Source organism: Gallus gallus, chromosome 3, assembly GCF_016699485.2.
Source record: "Gallus gallus isolate bGalGal1 chromosome 3, bGalGal1.mat.broiler.GRCg7b, whole genome shotgun sequence".
NCBI lineage: Eukaryota > Metazoa > Chordata > Aves > Galliformes > Phasianidae > Gallus > Gallus gallus.
The window spans coordinates 18,013,472-18,036,411 of record NC_052534.1 but is presented as its reverse complement, the minus strand read 5'-3'; the positions used below and the strand labels follow the sequence as shown (position 1 = coordinate 18,036,411).

At 48.4% G+C, this 22,940-nt stretch overlaps 1 protein-coding gene across 2 annotated transcripts; it reads right to left on the bottom strand.

The window, feature by feature from the left end:
* DUSP10 (dual specificity phosphatase 10) lies at positions 1-22,296 on the bottom strand. 2 transcript variants are annotated; one of them, XM_046938769.1, is made up of 4 exons: positions 22,271-22,296; positions 20,508-21,347; positions 4,936-5,310; positions 1-2,342 (listed from the first exon to the last, which is right to left on the bottom strand). In XM_046938769.1, the coding sequence occupies exons 2-4, from the start codon at positions 21,301-21,303 to the stop codon at positions 2,077-2,079; spliced, it is 1,437 nt and encodes a 478-aa protein (XP_046794725.1). In that variant the 5' UTR covers positions 21,304-21,347; positions 22,271-22,296; the 3' UTR covers positions 1-2,076. The 2 variants fall into 2 exon arrangements, with proteins under 2 accessions (XP_046794725.1, NP_001026215.2); NM_001031044.2 differs by lacking the exon at positions 22,271-22,296 and adding an exon at positions 22,173-22,268.
* Positions 22,297-22,940: the final 644 nt, after the last annotated feature.

The following is a 22,940-nucleotide window of genomic DNA, read 5'->3' as shown; positions in this document are numbered from 1 at the left end:
TTCCAGTAGAAAAATAATTTAATAAAGGGATACGTTTCAAGAAAATATCGGTATAGTAACAACATTTTAAGTAAAATGTCCACAAAAATATACATGTCTAATGTGATTATACATAAGTTTTCTGACAGGTCCTGTTTTAATCTTGGTTCAGTCCACATTGGTTTTCACCTAGGAAAAACCTTCACGGCTACGAGGCTTCCTGGGATATATCAGCTTGCACAACAGAATCGTACGAGAAATATCTTTTAGCTCATTTTAGGCTCAAATTTTAAGTTGGTAACAGTCTGGAAGAGATCAGTTTATACCATACCATTAATAATAATTAAAAAAAAAATACAAACAAAGAAAGCAAAAGAAGTCAGCCACCTAAGGAACATTGCTGGGCAGAAGCCTTGTGATGCACACCACACTTAACAGTGACACAACTGGAAAAGGGAAAGAATGAAAGAAAAGTGGGCAAAGAGAAGGAAAAATTCTAGCAGGATCAGGGATCGTGGAACTGCTAAAGGAGCAGGCTTTAGAGAGGCCAGGGGGAAAAAAAAAAAACAACACAGAAGGACACTCATCTCTCTCTAGAAACTAGATCTGAAACACAGAAGGTAAGCTAATTGCAAGAAGATGAAAAGGAATCATTGGAAAATGTTTATTTCTTATTTTTTTTTTTAATGACTGTAGAGCCGTAGATCTGCCCCAAAAAGCCCACCCCAGTCATGCGAATTCATCTGAACAGCTCCAAGTTTGATATATTTCCAGGAGATAAAAATATGGCTACAGAAAGCAAGGGATGCAAGAGTACAGAAAGAAATAAAGAAAACACGCTCCACCAGCAGAGGACAGGAACAGGACACTGAAGAAGAGATGTCAAACAAAAGGTATCAGCTTTGTCAATGGGCATTGTACACTGCAAAAGAAAAAGCAAACAAAAAACAACCCCCCTCCCCCCAAAAAAATCAAGCACAACCAAAAGCCCATCCAACAGAAAGCAAATGGAAAACTGCTAAAGAAATAAAAGGACACACATTTCCCAAAGGATTTTTTGCTTTTATAATCAAATTTCTTTTACATAGACAACTGAAACACACCAATATTTTGTGCGAAAAAATACTTTTAAATAAACTTTGCTCGTTCTCGATTTTTTGTACATTCTGATATACATACGTAACAAGGTTTATGGCACTGTAACTAGGATCGAAATCATATAAAGGAACAAAATAATTGCTTTCACTTATCCCTTCTGAACCAAGCCAGCTGCCATTGCACTATTAGACTTTTAAAATTATCTTATTATTAGTGGGCAGCCAACTCTAATTGGATTGAACACTCAAAACGAATCCCAAATTATTATTGCACAAGAAGCCAGTGAAGGCATATGGCATAGAATGATCAAAGTCCCTTTCTGTTAAAACCTTACACCCCAAAATAGAAAAATAGAACTGGAACATGAAACACGCCAAATAAACTCTTTTTTTTCTTCTTTAGTTTGAGTCAGGAGTGTGAAAAGTGCCTGCAGACTTTTTAAGCTGCTCTGATCTCCTTTGCGTCAGTGAGCGATTTGCTAGGTGATCTGTAGCAATGCCTTTGCAGAACGAAGGCCCTCATGCTTCAGCAAGTTTTTTCTGCTTTGTTTTGGCTGTTTGTGTTTTGTCTTCAACTTAGGTTTCTTCAGTCTATGAACCTGCACAGACTACTTAGCCATAAACTCTACGAGTAGCCGGAGAGGAGGAGGAGGAAAAAACCAACCAACAAACAAACAACAAAAAAAAAAGCCCAATATTTCTTCTTGGCTTTTGGATTTTAAAAAGTACTCCTTTTGCTCCAAAGCTTCTCTGCTCTATCAGTGCCCGGGAAGGAAATCACAACCGCATCCCAAACATGGCCAAGTTCTTGGATCTCTTTTAAAAACCTTTCCTTACAAAAAAAGGTTTTTATTCACAAAAAGTTTGCTGCAACCCCCTCCCCACCCAAAAGCTAAAAAAACAAACAAACAAAAAAAACCCACAGCCCACCCCTCACTGCCCTAAATCAGGTGAAGAACAGGCTAACCCCTTCATTGACCACCTCTTTGCAGCTTCACCATCACACAACAGTTTCTACGCCGATCAGCTTTGGTGTGAGGATTCGCGGTGTGACGCCATTGTTTAGGTCTTCCTCAAACTCCAGTAACTGCCCCATAAAGTTAAGGTTAGGGGAAATGATTGGTCGTTTGCCTTTTACAAATTTATAGGCATCCGTCATGGTCATGCGCGTGTGCTTCATCAAGTACGCAATAACTATGGTGGCAGATCGGGACACTCCAGCCTGGCAGTGAATGAGGAGACCTTTTCCACACTGATGGGCTTCCTCTGAAAACAAGAACGACAGAAGAAAGTAAGATTTCTGCTATTTAGTAAATTAGCAAAGCTCAGTGCAATGAGAAGTAACTTGATGTGAAAAGTTCCTCTATTTGGCTAGAAGCACAACAGCGTCTCCTCCTCTTCCTCTCTAGTCCACCCTCTAGGGAGTCAAAGCTACTTCATGTGAAGCGTACAGCTCTGTCTGTTTCAACTGGATCTTTGCCTCCCAGCCCAATTTTATTCACCTTTTGTTGTGTGAAAAGGCTACTGTCATCTCTGCCCCTTAACAATTGGAGCACCTCATTCTACCGAATGCTACCTTTCCCAAACATCTCTCTAGGAGCAGCAAGGAAAGAACAAGGAGGGAAAGGAGGAAAAGGACAGCACACGTGTGCAGTCAGATGTACACGTGCTCTCCTCCAAAACACATCATCTGCACAGAGAGATGCAAGGGAGAAAAAAGCTCCTGGAAGCTCAGGACCCAAGAAAGAGCAGGAAGTCACTGCCATGCCATCTTCGTTTCCCACAGCTTACTTCGAAAATGGAAGATAAAGCTTTCAAGATGTGACACTTCAGCACGTTACTTTCTTTTATTAATCTGGAGGAGAACATGAATTTAGCTTACAGGTTTTGGTGTGAATCCAACCCCACCAAGAGTAAAGTGCATCTTATTCCACAAGTTCCACCTGTATTATGAAAACTTGAAGGAAGCCGAATTCTATGTTTCTATCGGCCAGTATTTAAGAAACTCAAAACTCCATGCATATTTTAACACACTTTTTGAGCTTCACTTCCTACGCCCTTAATCTTAACTAAACTTATGTTTGTTTTCTAATTTATTTAAATAGATACGTGCCAATGACCTACTGTTTACATATTTCTCTATTGTCTCAAATGAAATTAAAAAAGCTTACCCTGAGGGAGGCAAAGCTTTGACTAGTTACTTCCCCAGCTGGCTGAATTTGCTAAGGAGAAAAACCTCAATGGAGAAATATTTGTTTATTAAAAACAAAGCTAGCCCCTCAAGCTATAATTATTGAAGAGGAAAGCAAAATGGGTTTCAAAATACTTTCTAAAAAGCCTTTCAGAGCAAGGCTGCTTTCTCTGCCCTTACTAAGGTCATCAAAACAATTAAAAAAAACATACAGCCTGTAACTTAAAGAGTTTGAGTTGTTGAGTTCTAACATTGAGTTCTATTTGAGTTCTAATGCTGCCTACCATCAAAACTACAGGATAAGCAGTGTTCTGCTTAGTCACCTTCACTTCACTGCTTCCAAGCAGTGAGACCCAGCTCCAAGGCAGATGGGATCAGAATATGTGGGCCTGGGTTTCCCACCCTAGGCCCCAGCTGCACGACTAAGGCTAGATCCTTGGTGAGCCCAAGAGGACCCCACAGAACCAGCACAAGCAGGCTCAACTTCCAGAGGAGCTGTGCACCCATGCTCTCACCCAGGAGCCATAAACACAATCTATTTTTGAGAGCAGGAATCAAGGAAGACAGCTCCGAGTCTACTTTAATAGGTCCTTGGGGTCAGCTATGGACCTAAGCTGTGATGTGGCAAAGAAGTATGCCTTTGTCATCTTGGCCTCCACTATCAAACCTGAACTATTGATAATAAGATTAGCCCAGCTTCAGCAAGAAGGAAAAAAAAATTAAAAAAAAAACAAACACAGCCATGGTTCCTTCCCAACACCAGGATGTATCAAGAAACGTCCAAACACATGAACTGCTACTGGATAAACACCAGCAGACATCCACAGTGCTGCAAAAGGCTGAACTCTGTGTGTGCACTGCAAGAAGCTGTGTCCACAAATGCATAGAGAAGAGCAAGGAAAGGTCCTCACAAGCTTTCAGTATTACTTCACATCCTCAATGAACAGCTCCGCTTAAAAAGGCTGTCTGGGCTTAGCATAGACGACCAGAGCTGAATGCACTGCCCCACCAATCAAACTGGATGAGGTATATGCTGTGTGAATCACAGCAAGATTCAGACTAACACAGGTAATTTCATTTCCTCAGCCACCTCCCCAGTTTCAGATGGAGCTGCATTTTCACAGTGAACTGTCTCAGCCTACAGGAATTTGAAGCTTATTAATACTAGTTTTCACTGCTATACGCTCACCCACACATACACTGAAGTTACAAATCTAATGATAAAATAAGTGGAGAGTGAAAGTTTGTCAGTTCTCTCATAAAACTGAGTTAGGGAAGACTCAGCTGTCATTAAAAATAGTTACTACAAAAATTTGGCTAGAAGCCACTGTGAAGACTAGGAAATGCAAAGGAATCACCAAGATGGAACGACAAAAATCTCAGCTGGGAGAAGCAGGGGTGGAAAAGACCCAAATTTGGAGGGTTAGAGGTAGGCATTGCTATCAGTGGATAAAATTGTACCTCTGGGCTACTTAGTCAGATGTGCCAGAAATGAGAATCAGCAGAAACATGAGGTGCTCAGTATTTCTGACAATCTAAACAAAAGTAAATGTGACCTTACACAGCCTTCAGGGTAGTTAGCAAAGCATAAAATTCATTCCAGATTCTTGTAATAGGTGCAGGGAGGGGAGGAGTGGGGATAAGGTAGTTCCAGTCAAGGATAATTACCAATGAACTCAAAAGCCTCTTCAAAATACTGCCTGAGATTCTGCTTGTTGCTGTCAGTGGCCGGGAGCCGTTTGTAGTTGAACATGCCTTTCTCGTAATGGTACAGGGGCAGGTGGGTGGTCACGTTGATTACATAGCCTATGTTCATCCTCTGCATTTTCTCCAAGTCCTGAGCATCATGCTCATTTCCGAGGAAGAGGAAGGGCAGGATGGGGGTGAGCTCGGCATTCTCGATGTCCGGCGTGGTGGGGATGGACTGAGGTAGTGTGGGGGGCACTGCGGACGCACCGCCGCCTCCCCCCTCCGGGCACTCTTGCAGCTGGAGGGAGTTATCACAGAGGTTTTCGTGGTTCTGCTTGAAACCGCTGAGTCCTCCTGGGGAGAGAGACCAAGCAGATATTTGGTTAGAGACCTCTATAGGGCACCCACAGCACTCAGGACAAGGGACAGCACGCGGCTCTCGCAGTCTTTACTCCTGAGAACAGCACATGCCTGTGCAGTCGGGCAAAGCAACGCCACACCTTGAAACGTAACAACAACCAAGGTGCCTGCCTAACACGGGGCAAACAGCGCTCCTTCTTCTGCCCCAGTTGCCTGAAAATATCTAGCGGGTTATTTTTAGGACATTCATATGGATGGGAAATGGGTTTGAGGGGGAAGGGAGAAGTCACTTTTTGGCTCGTGTTCACCCTAGATCTACTGCAAGGCACACTGCTGGCTTTTTCAAGCAGCGATTTCCCCCTTTTTTCTTCCCCTCCCACCCCCCCCTCCAGGAGGGTGGCTCCGCAGAACTAGGAAGAAAAGCAGAGCTTCTTTCTACACCTCATTCGGCAATTACATCAGCCCCGGGCTCCCCACCTGCCCAGTTTCCATAGCAATTACACAAAGCACACAATGACATCAGCTGGCATGACATCAGCTCTTTGAGCGCAAACAATACAAGAAGAACCACTTTGTTTCAGGCCTTTGGTACGACGGCGTTCTTGGGAGCCAATGATGTAATGTTAACAGGTGGCTCGCCTCCGCGCCTGGGAAGACAGGGGCAGGAGGAGAAGGGAAGCCATACCACCCTGCTGCCCACAGACACGTGGGTTTCTGTTGGAGCAGGGTACGTGGGGCCACGTGTTGTGCCGAGACCAGCCAAGTGCTTGGGCTCAACTGCATTTTGTTAAATGAAAGCCAAAAAATTCCAGGAAGGGGAAAACTACACGTAAATTACTAGAAAGAGTTACTCCAGCCAAAACAAATGCTGAATGTCACCATCCTGCTATTTTTTCCCCCCTCCTTCTAAAAGGTTATTTGCTTTTTCCATGCTCTTTCACAATGATCTAGCAAAGGGAAGACTTTAAAGCCACGCTGCCACACAGGCTTTGGTTCAGATAGAAACTCTTCAGCACTGCAGCTCCAGCAGCTCGGTGCCAGCACTCACCCAGGGCCCATCTTGGTGCCTGACAGCACTAGTGCCCCTCACCAGGCCACAGCCAGCTTTGAGAAGGGAGATGCCCAGCTACAACCCATGTACACAATCTATATGCCTGCGATCAGCCAACGAGAGGGAAACAAGCACAGTGAGACCTCACTTCTATGACAGGAGCAAATCTTAAATCCCAGACCTTCCTCTGGAGGCTCACAGCCCTGGGTCCTTCTGCTGAAGGCAGGTGGCCATACCTTGCCTTCCACTCTTTGCACAAAGGAGGGTTATTGCTTCCTTTCCTGTATTCTCCACTCCTCAAGCAATCCCCCAACTCAGTCCCCTCCTCTGCACAAGGACAGGTGAATTCCCATCCTTCAAACAGCACCAAAACTACCGTCCTGGCCACACACCAGAAGATGGGACAAGGAAGCACAAACCAAACCCTGACAGTTCTGAGTGACTCCACATCGGGGCACTTCTGGATGGACACCAGGATGCAGCACGCTACAGAGCTAAAGAAGTCCTCGGGCCTGTCTGATCCCTCCTTCCTCCTGTCCCTCACACACTGCTAGTAACTAACTTTCCCAGAAATCCCTGAATCGCTCTCAAAACACAGAATATTTCCCATGCCTCAAAAACATGCTTATCTTCAGCTGTTTCTGCGGTTTACAGGACAAAGCACAAACAGATCTGCCTTACAGATCTCTGTTCACAAAGCTGTTGTAACAGGGCACAGGGCAGAAGAAAAGGCAAGGACAAAAATCTGAGCTCATCTGCTAACTACACCACCCAGCCCTTATGGAGGCTGAAAAGTCTTTGCAGGCTGCTCAAGAACAACAGAGAAGACCAGGGTCACCATGATGATGCCATCTGACATCTCACCCAAACCAACAGCCTAAGCTAAAGGCTGAACCCTGACCACGTTCCAGTCAACCCAACCCTACTCCAACACTTATTCTACTTTTGCACAGGCAAGCAATCCATTCAGCTTAAATAATTGTTCAAACAACACCCAGAACATGTGGGGATCCCCAAGAACCAGTGCAAAGAATAAGCAGCTCCAGTGGCCCTGGGGTCAGTTCTCATTTTCCACCTCTGCCACAGCCTTCTGGGAGCCAGCAGCCACAGGTGGACATAGGACCCCAGTGCTTCAGCACTCTCCAGAGCTGCACTGCTTATGACATCACTCTTCACCAGCCACCCTAAGCACACAGCAGAGCTGGAGAACTTACAGCAAGCTCCCTCCCAGGACATTAGTTGGAGAGGATCACTAACCTGAACTGCCTCAGACACCCAACCAATGGAGCAATGGACAATTCTCCATCGTTGAAGATATCACATAGCTTTAATAACCAGAGTGTGGTAAAAAGCCTGAACCATCCAGCCAGTTTGACAGCCCTCACACAGATACAGAGAACATCCCACATGCTGCTCCAAAACAGCTGCTGAGCAGGTTGTCAGGGAGCCTGAACCTACCCACACCCAAACAAAGCAACAGGCATGCAAGGATGCCCAGCACACTTGGATATTCAGTGTTTTTTTAATAAGGAAAGGAATGAAGGAAGCAGGACCTTTACAGCACACAGCCTGCCCCAATGTCTAGTAGAATGCATCAGCAGGCAGTGCTTCTGCTCACCACTGATGCGAAGGGCCAGAAATGCTTGCAGTTATCACTGCATGAGCTGCGTGAAATATTCCACCGCTCCGTCCTGCCAGAACAGTTAGCGAATGACCACAGGCTAGGGATTGTCTGAGACGTCAAAACTTTTAGGAAGCTTCAAATCAGCACTGTATACACTCCAGCTATTCATACTTGTTTGCTCAGGCCCTTTGCAACCACCTGCCCACAGACATTTCGCATGATGCCTCCCAAACCCCTGCCGCGCAGCAGCTGCAGGCAGATTCCCAGCTCTGAAGCCACCCTATGCTCTTGAGGCCAGGTGAGCAGCTGGGCAGGAGCCAGAGCTCAGGGCAAATCAAGCAGGGGCAAATGGCACAGAAGTCATGCCAAACAGCAGCTGTCATTTGCTGTCATGAAAAGGTGTGCATAATTCAAAGCAGACACAAAGTGTGCAGTAGAAACAAGGTGACCAGTTTTGCAAAGGCCCGTGACCTCACAATAGGAACCCACCTTTACAGAAAGCAAAACCAACACATCTTATCTGCACACATTCTGGGCAAGGGATTTGTAAGGGGAGAAAACTGGAAAAAAATATGCAAGTACAGTAACACCCACCCTCCTTCTCCATGCTTTGCAATACCTCTTCATCACTGGTTCTGACTAGAGCCAGGGGCTGGACTCTATCCTTGTGGGTGCCTTCCACCTCAGGACATTCTATAATTCTATATAAAGTGAGGGTGTGGTTTGTGATACATTTCAGTGGAGTTGACATATTTCCTACCTCGAAAGAGATTCTTATCCCACAGTAAAGTTACCTTGCTCCCTCTCCCACAGTAGGGATGGCTTAGGCAAAGTCAAGCAGCACAAAGCACCCTGACAACAGAGCAATACCTGTTGCAGTGACAGCAGGAACATTTTTTATACATGACAGATTGCAGATGCAAGATCTGCTCTTAGACAGAACACGTGATCCCCACAGACAAACAGACCTTCTATACAGCTTTGAAAGCTATTCAGGTGGATTTTTGGATCTGCTCATCCTGTATTACAACACCACAAGGCCACCTAAAAAAACCCCATAAGTAACAAAACCACCAAACCAAAATTCACATGCAACAAAAGCAGAAATCCCATAGGGCTGTGAATCATCAGAAAAAGATATATCAGAGAGTGTCCAAAGGAGGCCTAGAAAGATGGAGAAGGGCCTGGAGGACAAGGTGTGTGAGGAGAGCTGAGGCCGCTGGGTTTGCTCAGCGCAGAGGAGCTGAGGAGGCCTGATGGCGGCTGCAGCTCCTCACAGGGAGCGGAGGGCAGCGCTGAGCTCTGCTCTGTGTGACAGCAACAGGGCCCACACAACAAACCGAGCCCTACGGCTAAATGTGGCCGTGTTTAAGGTCAAAATGTTACAGCTTTAAGCAGCTAACGTTTGTGGCATGAGCACAGCACAATATAAGACATTCAGGCAATTGGTGCATACCCGTTTAAGATGACGCTTTGAATTTGCGCGAGTACAGCCTGTTCCTTTAAACCTGTGACCTCATTTATTTACATTACTGCAGAAAGCATTGCCAGAAGCAACAGCTGATGACAGTCTCATGTATTTTTCCACTAAGACAACAATTAAACTGCTTCTGTGTTATTAATGAACAGATGACTTTGTGTCAAGTCGACTCAAAGTGCAGGATGCCTCAAGGTTAAGCAAATGCGACTTGAGCCCGTACAAACAGAGGTGTGCTGCGGGTTGCGGGTGCCCGGCCCTGTGTCACCCCAGGTGGGCAGCAGAGTCTGGCCCTGGCCCACCCTCCGCTGCATGTGCAGGGTGTGCTGAGGCACCCACTAGCAAGCATGAGCTCATCTGGGTCGTGCTGTTATGCATCCTCTCTGCATGCTTGGGTGCGCTTTCAGCAGCAAATCTATCACAGCTCGCTTCCCTCCCCAAGGGAAAAGCAGCCTTACAGGTTGAAGCAGAGCTCTCTGCCAGTTGTGGCCAAAGCCACTCTCAGGATGTGGACAACTGCCGGGATCACGTCTTCACAATACCAACCCATGGCCTGCAGAAATGTATGGCCCTGAATCTGGGCTATAATCCAACCAAAGCCCCACCAGTCCTACCTCCATTAGATGACATCCCTTATGCTCTCTCTCCATATTTCTCCTACAGTACTCCCTCAGCCTCCCTCTGCTTTTGCCTCAAGCACGGGTAGGCCTACGTGACGTGCAGTGCTCAGGATACTACTGAGAACAGCACTTCCCGCACCTCTTGTAGCAACAGAGCTAACTCAAGCATGGCAGGAGTGCTCCTGTTATCCAAGACAGACATCCTTCTCCTCAGCACAGCCAGGTTCACACTCACTGCCGTGGAGAGCTCTAGGGTTGTGCTGTGGTTGAAGATAGTGTATTTGGCCTGCACAGCAGGAAGCTGAGATGAGAAGGACAATTCTCCTCTCTGAAAACTAGTGGGGACCTGTCAGACCATGTTCACCTAGACAACATTAGAACTAGCTCCTTTGACTTCAAGAAAATGATGAGGTTTTTGTTTGCTTTCATAAAAAACACCAGATGGAGACTGAGGCATGAAGCCCACTTGACACCACAATTCAGTCAGGGTACAAGGAGAATACAATGATGCTAAGACTGTTTCCGTACATTTCTGCTGTTAAATAACAGAAGGAAAAAAAAAACCCACCAAACATAACTGCAGCCACACTCAGCTCTTCAGAACAGAATCCTCATTCACCATCCCTTCACAATTTAAGTACCCTCAGTGGTCTCAAGAATCAACACCGATTCTGGAGAAGTGGGGGTGGGAGAACACAAAGATATAAATAACTAAAGATTTTTGTATCCGTGCTGCTACCAGCACGTGAATTAGGCCTCCCTTTCCAGCCCTACAGGCTTCTTGCCTGTCTGCAGGAGGTTCAAACCACCCATTGCAGGGCTTCTTCCCCCATCACCCACACGGCATTTGGCACCAGCCCTGCCGCAAAAGATTAGCCTTTAAGCAAACATCAGAAAAGTGAAAGTAAACATAGTTCACAAAGAACAGCTTCCACTTTGATACACTCAATCTGATCTAGTCTCTCCCTCTAATCAAGCTGCCAACAGTACTTCAAAACAAAGCAAAGCAAAACAAAACAACAAAAAAAAAACCCAACAAAAAAAAGCAAGCCCATGCATTCCAGAGAACTTGCGAGGTCAGTTTTTTTCCATGTGGGAACTACCCTGAGATGCTGTTTCATTGATGAGTTCTAGCCCAGAGGAGTTACAAGCACATCCCTGACCCGGCTGCTTGGAGACCCCCTTGAAATGTTGAGAGTCTGGCCAGATAAAAAGAATTACGCTGTCCCCCAGCACTGAGGCACATGCCCATGCATTTGCATATTATTTCTAATTTCAACTTGCTGCAGCTCACACCCACTGCACATCCTCTCCTGCTGCCCTCGTGCAGCCCCTGCTCTTATCTGCTTTGCTGTAGTACTTCACACCAGGAACAGAGCAGCTCGCTGCCCTGAAGGACACATTCCAGGTGTGCAGGAGGGAGGTCACCAAAGGCACTGCCCTCTGCCAAAGGACACAGGCTCTGCCCAGCTCCTCTCATTTCCTTCCATCATGTCTACCACTCACTCTCCACCACATTTTCATCCAGAATACCTTCCACACCTGAACATATGAATTGCTTCTTCACATCGCTAGCTGTCATCCCACTGCTTTTTCTCTTCTAAGAATGCACAACGTCATCCATGCTAGTTCAAACAAGAAACAAGCAATATATATATATATATATTTAACTGCTACTGGGGAATAGTTCTTGGGATTTCAGCTTGAGGGTTGTTTTTGTTTTGTTTGTTTGTCTTAAACATAGCTTTGCCTCAGACAGAAGTTGGACACCCAAGCCACCTATGAAAGCAACATGCCTCCCTCGCCAGCTCTCCTCAGAGATGCCACTGGTGCTCTTGCCAGCCCTTCCTGAAGTCACCACACATCTGAACTCAAGACAGTAGTACCAGTTTTGCAACTGGAAGTCCCATACACGTTGAGTAAGCATAGAGTTTGTCCATTTAGGAGAAAAATTTTAAAAGAATGCTCACAGGAGAGAGGGTCACATCACAGGACAGCATCCTTCAAAGCACTCTGTTATTCTAAGAGCGATCAGAAAGGTAAGAGGAGGAGCTCAAGCTATGTAAGAATGTAACTTGGAACAAGAAATTAAGTCCTACGTCCCAAACTGTGACGATCTTGCAGTGACAGATGAGGTTTGGACTTGCCCTCCCCGGAGGGCAAGCATTTATAGCAGAAACTCAAAATTAGACACTTTACAACTTCTCATAGCAAAAGTATGCTCTCCCATGAGGATTTAAGCTAACATGAAGTCCAATTAAATAATCACTGGAAATGTCAGCATAAACCCTGAAGGAATACATACTTCTACTGTGAAACGCTCCCATTGGAAATCATATTAACAAAAAGGTCATCAAGAAATGCTAAAGCTATGTATAAAGGAGGCAGGGGAAGTGAGGGGGGAGGGAACAGAAACTGTTTTCATGCTATAAAGATACCACAAATGGTTTTATATTGACAAAGAGTTACAAGCCTGCTTTCACAGAGGCAGAATGGATGAGACCTCCAGGCTCTGGGATGCGTGAGGGCAGAGGCAGCACAGCAGGCTCGGTGCACCCAAAGAGGGAGAAGGGCCTCAGCACAGTTTCAGATGTCTGTAATCCTGGATGCGTAGGAGTGGACGTTTCTGTTTAATTAGCAAGTTTTAGAGAAGGCTGACATTTTCATGGTTCAGTCATCTGTTTATTCATTTTACCCTTTTAAGGGCAACCTCTTCAGGACAGCTTCACTCCAGCAACCGAGCAAGCCGTTCTGTTTCTGCTGAGAATGAATGCAGGCTCCTTTCCAGCCCAAACCACCGCTCCTCTGCATCAGAAACACAGCAAAACATTGCAACAGCGTGAGAGGAAAGCAAGGTTCTGCTACAACACACCAGTGAATGCCATTCATTCCTGATGGATCTCAAACCTCTTAAAAAAAAAAAAAATTCTTTCCTTTTGGCTACAAATTATATCTGGCACTCATTTGACACTTTCCAGCAACCTGCTTCAAAGCATATGAAGTTTTCTTCACATCCAGTAAAGGAACCTGCCTTGAAATACCCTAGTGCCACACAGTCCAAAACAGCCAACTACCAGAAGCAGTGAGATGCAAGGCAGTCCCCACACTGCCACCAACACCAGGGCCAGCCCAACTGGCACCTGAGCCCCAGCGTGCTACAGGCCTGAGCACCCGGTAGCTCACTCCATCCTGGCCACCAGGGGACCCAGCACTGCATGACAGTCATAATGGGCAAGGAAGCATGGCTAGAACCTACACTCCAGCATCAAGGGAAGGAGAAAACATACACTTAGAAAAGCCAGAATTAAACAGCCATCAAACAAGGAATGTCTTCACTAGATCAAAACTGAATCATTTCGTGTCTCTACACATAAATAAACAAACAACAGTACTTCCCAGGAAGCATAAGTAATGTTTTACTCCTTCGTACAGATGTAATACTGCCTTAAAGAGCTAAGAGGAAAGTATCTACAAAAATACAATGGTTTGCCTTGAATTTAATCACATTGAGTGTTTAGAGTCCATCACTAGCATAATACAGGTCAATTGCTTTTAAGAGTTTTTGCTTTAAAACATTGCTGGCCACTTGCTTTACTTAAGCCTCAATATCTCACTCTGGCATCATAAACTGGCAACAATAAATTCAACTAGCAGGCTTCTCTCAGCTATTTTCCAAATCTCTTAAAACCACTGCAAAAAAAATACATATGGTAAAAAGTATATATATTTCTTTTTAATAAATGTAATAATTCATGCAGGGACAAGAAGCAACAGCAACAGGAGGCTCATTCCTCTGGGAGAATCATAGAATGGCCTGGGTTGAAAAGGACCACAATGATCATGAAGTTTCAACCCTCCCGCTACGTGCGGGGTTGCCAACCAGCAGACCAGGCTGCCCAGAGCCACATCCAGCCTGGCCATGAATGCCTCCAGGGATGGGGCATCCACAGCCTCCTTGGGCAACCTGTTCCAGTGCGTCACCACCCTCTGTGTGAAAAACTTCCTCCTAACATCCAACCTAAACCTCCCCTGTCTCAGTTTAAAACCATTCCCCCTTGTCCTATCACTATCCACCCTTGTAAACAGCCATTCTCCCTCCTGTTTATACGCTCCTTTCCTACAAGGCGCTGGTGGCTTCTTGCAGACTTGCTGGCTCAGGTCAGTGTGGGAGTAGTGATGTGCTCTTAGGGGGACCACTAAATACAAGTGGAAGGAGAGGACAAGCTTGTGCTCCTTCCAGACCTTGAGCTGCTCACGGTGACTCCTTTTAGCAAGGAGATAATCTGCTCACCAAAACAGAGAAATAAAACTGAACCTTGAGGTTTTTAAATCAACAAAAACGCCAACAGGCAAATCAGAACCTACAGTGTATTACTTCAGAAAGGATGCACTGCTAAGGGAGGAGGCAAAAAGGGTGCCTGTTATTCTTTCTCCCACTTTCTGCACAAGACAGATGCGTTGTTTCAGAGCACTGCTGTGACTGTGGATGGATCTGGGTCCACTACACTTAACTGCTGCTGTAAGTAAGAGATGAGCTCAGTGTTACAAACGGTGCAGGGAACAGAAAAAGAAAAATGAGACTGATTAAAATGACTCGTCCAAGGTCTCACAGCAAGCCTATTGTGTGTGCTCAGTCACAGAGTGAGAGAATGACCACTGTGTGGCCTTGGCCAGAGCTCCCCTTGCCCTGAGACTGCCCTGGTATCTAGTCACAGTTATCCCTAGCCTGAATACCCCTTTTCTGCACCACACAGGAAAGGAATCTGCTTACTTTCATCTGTCCTTTAAGCACTTAAAAAGTGCTGCTATCTACTATCAGGAACCTTCTTCTTAGCAGGGGGTTGGCCTAGACGATCCTCCAGAGGTCCCTTCCACCCCATATGATTCTGTGAATCTACGCTGTAGAAGTCAAGAGCCGTGCTGAAACCACCTGCTGGAGGATCGCGTGCTCCCGGGGAACCAGCAGCTTTCACAGCAGTGGGAGGATGCACTGAAACCGTCTCCAGCGGGCTGCGATGCTTCCAGGCACGAGGTTGCCTTCATCACAGATATTAATTGAAGCAGTTTCCTGTACTGAAAAGTCACAAGGCATTAAAAATCCCCGCAGATTCACTGCTGAAGCTGCTGGGGCATAAAGCATCAGTTGAACACGCAGCACAGACCATGACTGCCCCGGGACGTTCCAGCCGCAGAAATAACCATGCTGAAACATTCTGAAAGCAGGGGCAGTGCTCCTCCAGCTGTGCTTGTCGTAACAGCCTCGCTCTCTGCCTCCACATAGGGGACGCAGGGGCACTGCCAGGACTGCCGGCTGGTTTTCCATCCCAGCCAAGTCTCAAAGGCACTGGTGCACACTAGAGCTCTACCACTCCAACTACTGTCAACACACTCATCAGACTAAGACCACAGCTCGCAGTGAAAACCCCTGAAGGCCCTGCCAGCTTAAGTAAGCAGGTGCAGTGCTCAAGAGGGTACCTCTCTCCAGTTTGCTCTCATCAGATCCAGCTGAGTAGCTAGACACCAAGCTTCAGGCAACAGCCAGTCATCATATTCAGGTCAGCCTTGTGTTCTCCGCAGCCAATGCTCCCCCAGGCCCACCAGCAACTTCCCAGCAAGGCCAAAGCACCACGCGTGGTCTTATCCTTTGCACAGTGACAAAGCATTAGGTCTTCTTTCAAGTAGATTAACAGCATTCTTTTTCTTTGCAGAGCGTGACTTCTATAGCCCTGCAGGCCTACACTGAATATTTAAGAAAAGTTTCTCTCCTGGTGGGCCAATAAAGATGCATGATAGATGAGTGTTAAGACTATGGGCATGCTGCTCCCATTCATATCATTTTTTTCACTTCAGTGTTTCTGGTGTAAATAAGTAATTGTAATACGGTTTTCCGTAAAGAAAGAGTCATAGCCTAAAGACAAGTGACTGATCCCCCACTTCAGAGGCGTTGTAAATCAAAGACAATCTTTCTAAAAACTTTTAGGCTCCTAAGCGTAGTGAAAAAGAACAAACATCAGCTGTTGCTTCAAGAGAAACAAACATAAAGGCACGTATAGATCCTAAAAAACAGAAGCCTATCCGTCTTAGTTGACAACCTCTCAAACCTCAAATACGACTACTGACAAACGTATTCAAGCTCCTGCAATCACTCTCTGAAAACCGAAGGTGAAATCCCTGCCTGTGAAGAGGCAGCAGAAGTTTTTCCCCCAGTGACTGATGAGGGCAGATTTCCTCTGCAGCACGGAGGGAGCACATTCTAAACACACTGGATGCATCTCACGCATTACTTAACACTTAAAAATACACATTTCCCTGTTTCAGCCATGACCTAATAATTATTCAGTGGAGATCTCCAGTGGAAATAAGCGCCAGGCACATATTTGCTGGACAGCTGGATTTTTTGACCGCTGTGTCAAATTCTACTCTTGAATGCGCTTCTGCAGTGTAATTCAATTAGGGCTTAAAGTAACACTGGCACCGCTGGATTACATAATAATAATAAATCATGTGTTTGCAACGGATTACGAAAACATCAGGTATGCCAAAGGCAGTCGATCACAGGCAGCCCTTCGGGTTAACACGAGACAACGTAAAGCAGGCGCTTATTCCTTTTATAGGTCTCTCGGTCCCTTTGTAGTTGTTTCAACTTCTCTGATAGGTGACTTCAGCGCTGGTAAGAGATCTGAAGCTATTCTTAGAGCACAGCAGTGAGCACGAAGTGGTTTGCTGGCAGGTTCTGTGCTCCTTGCTATAACGAGACCCAGCCACTTAATTTATTTCCCTGTTAGAGGAGCAACGAGAAGACTGCAAACCAGAGTTTAAAAAAGCTCCTCAAACCAGGAACAAGAAGAGAGAAGTAACTGCGTGTTATCACCACCATTCCGCTCCTCCCCAAGCCCCTTGCAGTGCTCCAGCCACCACTTCACAGCACAGAAAAAAACTGGGATTATTAGCAAATTTTCACTCCACACCTTTGCTCTGGATTGGTTCTCCCTGAGTCAAACAGAGGACTTTTTAAAAAAACCTGAGCCTGAGGCTTCAGTGGTTCATGAGGCTCCCAGAGCTGGGTCTCCAAGGCAGAGGAAGATGGGTAAGGTGAAGCCAATACCCCCAGGGACTGGCCAGGGAGACAAAGGCAACTCTTCTCGTTTAAAACCGTTGAAATGATTTGTCACAGGCACTACACTTCTTCATTTCTAGTTCATTTGTAGATTTAATTTAACTTGAAAGGAGACACTCAACTCCAAACCTAAACACTCCATTCTGTGTAAAATAATACTTTTCATTTGAATGCCAAAGCACTCCCCACTTCCCATTTTTATGTCCCAGGAGCAAACTAAAGCATGCAAAAAGCCCAAAACTGCAAGCCACTTTCACTATGAGCTAATGCACCCACGGATGGCAAATTCTTCCAGTAAGGCAGAAATACACTGCTGTTATCCCATGACAGTCCCACCACGCTGTGCTGCTGGGCTTTGGGTAGGAAAGTGGGCACAACCCCATCGAGGGCAGCCTGGGTCTCTGAGGCAACCTGGGAAAAAACGCAGCTTTGCCATCAGCAAGAAGAAAGGGTGATTGAGGGTCTCCCATCACCGTTTGTACCTCCTCTTATCCCCAACACAGGGCAAAAAAGATGCATCCACACGAAGGGAAGCCTTTAGGTTTCGGTAGGAATGGAACACTGTGGTCTAACAAGAACAGCTGGGAGCACACGGGGGAAAAACAAGAATTCTTCATATTCTGGATATAACCGAGCAGCAGCTTCAGCCCTTGATCACTTAGGCTGCTAAAGCCCATGTAGCAGCAACGTGAAGAACACGATACCTTTTTGATAGAAAATGAAATAGTCATGTCAGGCTCCCAAATGCTGCCGTGCCTTCTGAACAAAGAACGGAGCAAATCTTTGCCTCTGAAGAGCTTAATTGAAAATGACACTCCATATTAAAGGAAGTAGCAAGGAGACACAAAGGGAGGCACACAGCTCTTAAAATCCCTGTAAAGCCCGGCGCTCCCTTGTCAGCATCAGTTTATGTCAGTCTGTTACATTAAAAATAAATCAGACAACCTCTTTTTAACTTGAGCCTAGTCAGGCACCCCGTCCTTACATTTATCTATAGAGCCGTGCGGCCTTTGGAAACAGTGCTTAAAAAGAGTGGGGCACCTAACCCTAAATACACCGAGGGCCATGCTGCCGCCCGACAGCAGTAAGCCGGGGCCGTAACCCAACCCCGGGTTCGCCGATCGGGTTCCCCCCACGTGACACCGCACCGCGCAAAGAGCAGCGCGGGCTGACAGGCAGCACCAAAGATGGAGAACGTGGCACCGGATCAGGGGGACATAAACTTGGCCGGCTAGGCTAGCAACCAGTGTTTGCAAACACAACACAGGCATCAGATGGGTTGGCCATAAATTAGGAGTGGATTACAGCAAGCAAGAAAAACCACTCGAAAAAGGGGGGGAAGAAGAAGAAGAAGAAAAAAAAGAAAGAGTGGCAAAGAGCTATCTCTGGTTTCATTCTGGTGTCTGCAGCCACGGGTCTGCATGCACACATGGTGTTGGCGCTTGGCCTGCAGGGGCATGATGGAAAAAATGCTATCTGACGGGGAAAATGAACAACCACACGGCCAACACTGCTCCTCAGGCTCAGAAAATAAGGCAGAGCCTTCCTAAGCGCTGCTTTACTACAGGGTGGACTCGCAGAACCATAGAATGGCCTGGGTTGGAAGGGACCTCCATCAGAGCCCCCCTTTGAGCCCTACTTAGAGAAGGGAGGAAGGTGAGGTGATGGCAGGAGCACTTAATTCCCCAGGTGAGGCCTGCCCTGGTCCAGCCAATTCTTACACCCAAAAAGAACAATGGATTTGGGCTTGCTTTGTCTACTAGCACGGTCTCAGATCTGTTGGCAGAAGCAGTTCAGGGAGGGGATTTCTCCTAAGCAGGTCTTCGAAACAGATGCTCACATTTCTCAGTAGCTGAAAACCAAAAATAGCCCAAGTAATCCCACAAGCACCCAGCCAAGCCCCGTGCAGCACCCAGGAAACAGTGACCAACCTCAGAGACGGCTGCCCACAGGGCCCAGCAGCACCACAGCCACCCACTCCACCTACAGCCTGAAGTAGCAGAAGCTCGTGATACAGAAACATGGAAGAGAGACACCTTCAGCACCTCCCCTTTCTAAGGGCAGGAAGACCTGCAGCCCACACGGTACAAGCCATAGATCTAGCTCTAAGAACTCTGCACCACAATGACTGCCATCAGAGAGAGAGAACCTCGGGGGTAGCCTTACCCTATGGAGCACCTCTCCCTTTTGTGCAGCTACAGGGCACCACCAGGACAGGACAGGCACTAAAAGCATACTGGGAGCCTGCAGCACTGCAACTGCGTGCTTGCTGGGAGCTGGAAGAACGTTAAGTTTCCACAGCATATGCTAAAAGAGGAGCGCTGCACTGGACTCTTAGCTCCTAGACGGCCATGAAGATAAAGGGAGAAAACGGGCTAAACTATCAGACCAACCCACACTTTTACCACTATTTTCATGTGAATTAAGTACAGACAAATCCTCCTGTAGTTCACAGCACCATAGCCAGTATCTATCAGCCGTGCCTCTAAATGGCATAAATACCCAGGGGCAAAGAGATTTATAGAGGGCAGCATAGTTATAAATAGGAGCTACAAAATAAAGGGAAGAAAGGGAAGCGTCCTTGGCTGCTACCTTAGGGCAAGTGGGACTGTTCCTCCCTAGAATACTAAGGAATAGGGTAAAAATACATTTAAAAATGAGCCTTTAAAGGAGGAAAAAATATACACATAGAAGTGCGTATCCGCACACACGTATAATCACTACCCTTTCAGACCACTCTCTAGAGGAGCATCTCCCTCTGCCCATTACTCTGACCCTGTTTCAACAAAGCAAGACTGGACCACTCCTTGAGCTCTGTCAGCTGGTCAATGATGCAACGCCTCCTTTATCTTTCTTCTTCATTTGCTCTCTCTCTGCCCATCTCCAGCACCCAGGAGCTGAGTTTAACATGGACTAAAATAAGGCTGCTAAGTAAAGGTCAGTCTGGTAAGCTCAAAGAGAAGTATACTCTCCCGGACCTTTGCCCCTCAGGCTATAAATAGCTCCAGAAAACACTGGGGGAAACTCTTTGTCTACAGAGCCAGCCACCAGGAAGCACGCTTCCTCCTTCGTTCAACTCCCACCCCGCCACTACTGAAGGACAACCATCGGAGGAAGGCCAGCACCTCACCACGGCCAAGTGGCCTGTTCCACCACCTGCCCATGGAAGACGTGCTTTGTCAGCTGCGTCTCAAGGCACAGGGACGTTCCTAGAGGTGCACAGCCATGCTGGAAGCTCAGCCATCAGCAAGGTTTGTGGCGGAACGCTTGCACAGCACGTGGGGGGCAAAGAGGAAGATTACCTTTTAGGACTAGGGGTTCCTTGCCTTCTCGCTTGAGGGACTCCAACACTATGTGGAGGGGCTGGGAAGGCATTACTCTGCTCGGCTCATTGGTATTCTCATCATAAACTATGATTTCTTTGGAAAAGATCCTCTTGAAGGAGTCCTTGCCTTCCCGGCAAGAGATCAAGTCCAAGACAGTGATCTTGCCCTGCTGGAGCCTCCTCCGGCTGATCTTGTCAGCGCAGTTGATGTGGACGGCCCCTTGGATGTGGCTCTTATTATACTCCATGAACGGCCTGCAGTCGATGATGACAGGCCCTTGGTTCTGCGCGTGGCTCTTGCTGCATTTCGTCATCTTCTTGGCCAGGTCGTTGGGGTAGATGATCTTGATGCTGGCTAGCTGCTTGCCGCCACCCGACACCGGGCTGCCCACCCCGCCCAGGGGGCTCAGGCCGCCGGCGCTCTCATTGCTGTTGACCATTTGGTTGGCGGGGCAGGAGGGGGAGGCCGCTGCGCTGCCGGTGCTGCCGTGGGCTTGGGCCTGAGCGTCCTTGTCGTACGTTGCCACAGTGCAGCAACTGGCACTGCTGCATCCACAACTCAGGGAGCGGGCAGAGCCGTTGGATGAGGGCATATACGTGAGATTGGCAGTCTTGAGGGACACGACGGCTGCGCCGAGCAGACCGGGGCGGCTCTCGCCGGCGGAGGAGGCAGGTTCCAGATAGCTAGAGTCTAAACACAGGTTGAGATCCTGAGGTCTCACCGGCCTCGAGAGTGCCACCACTACCCTGTCGTCTAAGGGAGACGGAGGCATGAGGAGGCTGAGGGCTAGCAAATCAGGAAGAACTCAAGATCCCCCTGCAAAAGAAGAAAGGGAGGGGAGAGCGGCGGGGGGGGGGGGAGAAAGGCGATGAAAACACCGCGTCACACGAACCTACGGATCGCTTCCCCGACACCCGTCACCCACGGGTCGCAACCCACGCCGGCGGCTCGAGAACCTCTCCCAACCCCGCAGCGAAGCTACGCGCGCGCACGCGAAGGGGAAGCGGAGCGGAGCGGAGCGGCGCGGCGGGAGGAGGCCCCGCTCCGCACGCAGACGGCGCGGGGCGGTTCGGACAGCCCGGCGCGAGGCGGGCAGCACCGCGCTCCGCAGCGAACCCGGGGCCGGGCGGCCGCCGCAGCCCGACGCGTCGGCGGCAACGCGCAACTTTTCCAGCGAGCCGCAACGAAGTCGGCTTTTGATTCAACGCGCGGAGACGGCTGCAAACTTGAGCGCCGAGTTCAACAAGAACAAGGTCTCGCCGAAAGCAGGAAACGCCGGGCTCCGAGCGGCTCGGCGGAACGCTCCCCCCGCCCTGCGCGCGTCCCGCCGCACGGAGCCGGGCAGAGGGCGGACCGGGGGCAGCCCTACAAAAAGAAAAGAGAAAGAGGAAAATCCCCCACGCTTTCGCCGTTTAGAAAAAGGATAACGGAGAGCGGAGCCTCTCCGCCTGACACGCTTTGGAACAACAACAACAAAAGGGCAAACAGCCCATCTCCCTAAAGAAAGGGGAGAACACGCACAATAACCGCAGCGAACCCAAGCACGCAGAGCCAAACTTTCATTCCCCGACCCTGCACCTCCGCCCCTCGTGCCCCGGCGGCCCCGCGCCGCTATTCGCCCGCCCGCCCGCCCGCACTCACCGGCGCGGCGCGCTCCGGTGCGTCCCGCTTCCTGGCGGCCCCGCGCCGCTGTTTCTCGCGCCCGCCGCCCCGCGCGCCACCCGCACCATCCTCCTTACTTTCTCTTTTGCTACCGCGTAAATGTACGGCTCTGCGGGGGCGGGGCGGGAGGCGACGGGCGGCCCCGGCGGCCAATCGGCGAGCGGCGGGGCGGGGGAGGGGGCGGGGCGGGTGATGTCATTGGCAGCCAATCGGAAGGGCGCGGCGCCGGCTCGCGCCCCGCGGCGGCAGCTGCTCCTCGCGGACGTGCGGCGCGCGCCCCTCTCGCGCCCCGGCGTTGTCAGAGCGGCGGAGCGGCGCGGGAACTGCGCGTCTCGAAGTTCGGGGCGAGCAGCGCCGCGTCCCCGCAAGAAGGGGTGCGATGACGTAGAGCGGAGCCTAAGAGGCTCCTGCTGGATGCGTCTCCCCATAGTCCCGTTCTAACCACAGTGTGCCCGCAGGAAAGTGAAGGGAGCCCGCAGGAAAGTGAAGGGAGCCCACATGCGAGTTTGCGTTTGTGTAGGTAGGCCGGCTGTGAGTGACAGACCCAGCGCTGCCCACAGACGGGTGCCCCATGCATCCTGCCACCCAGCTGCTGTCAGATATCCACGAGGAGCTCCGTGCTGCTGGGCAAGGTGACCACAGCCTGGTTCACACCATTAAACAAAGGCAACACAGAGCAGCACCTCAGTTCCTCTTCAGGACATTTACCCGGTGCTTCGAGACAAATGTATTTCCACATACCTGGCA

Coding starts and splice junctions, on each gene's coding strand:
- DUSP10 (XM_046938769.1), bottom strand. CDS start 21,303: ATGCCTCCGTCTCCCTTAGACGACAGGGTAGTGGTGGCACTCTCGAGG. Junction 5,311..20,507: donor GGAACCCCTAGTCCTAAAAG/GTAATCTTCCTC, acceptor CTCTCTCCCCAG/GAGGACTCAGCGGTTTCAAG. Junction 2,343..4,935: donor AGAGGCTTTTGAGTTCATTG/GTAATTATCCTT, acceptor TCTTGTTTTCAG/AGGAAGCCCATCAGTGTGGA.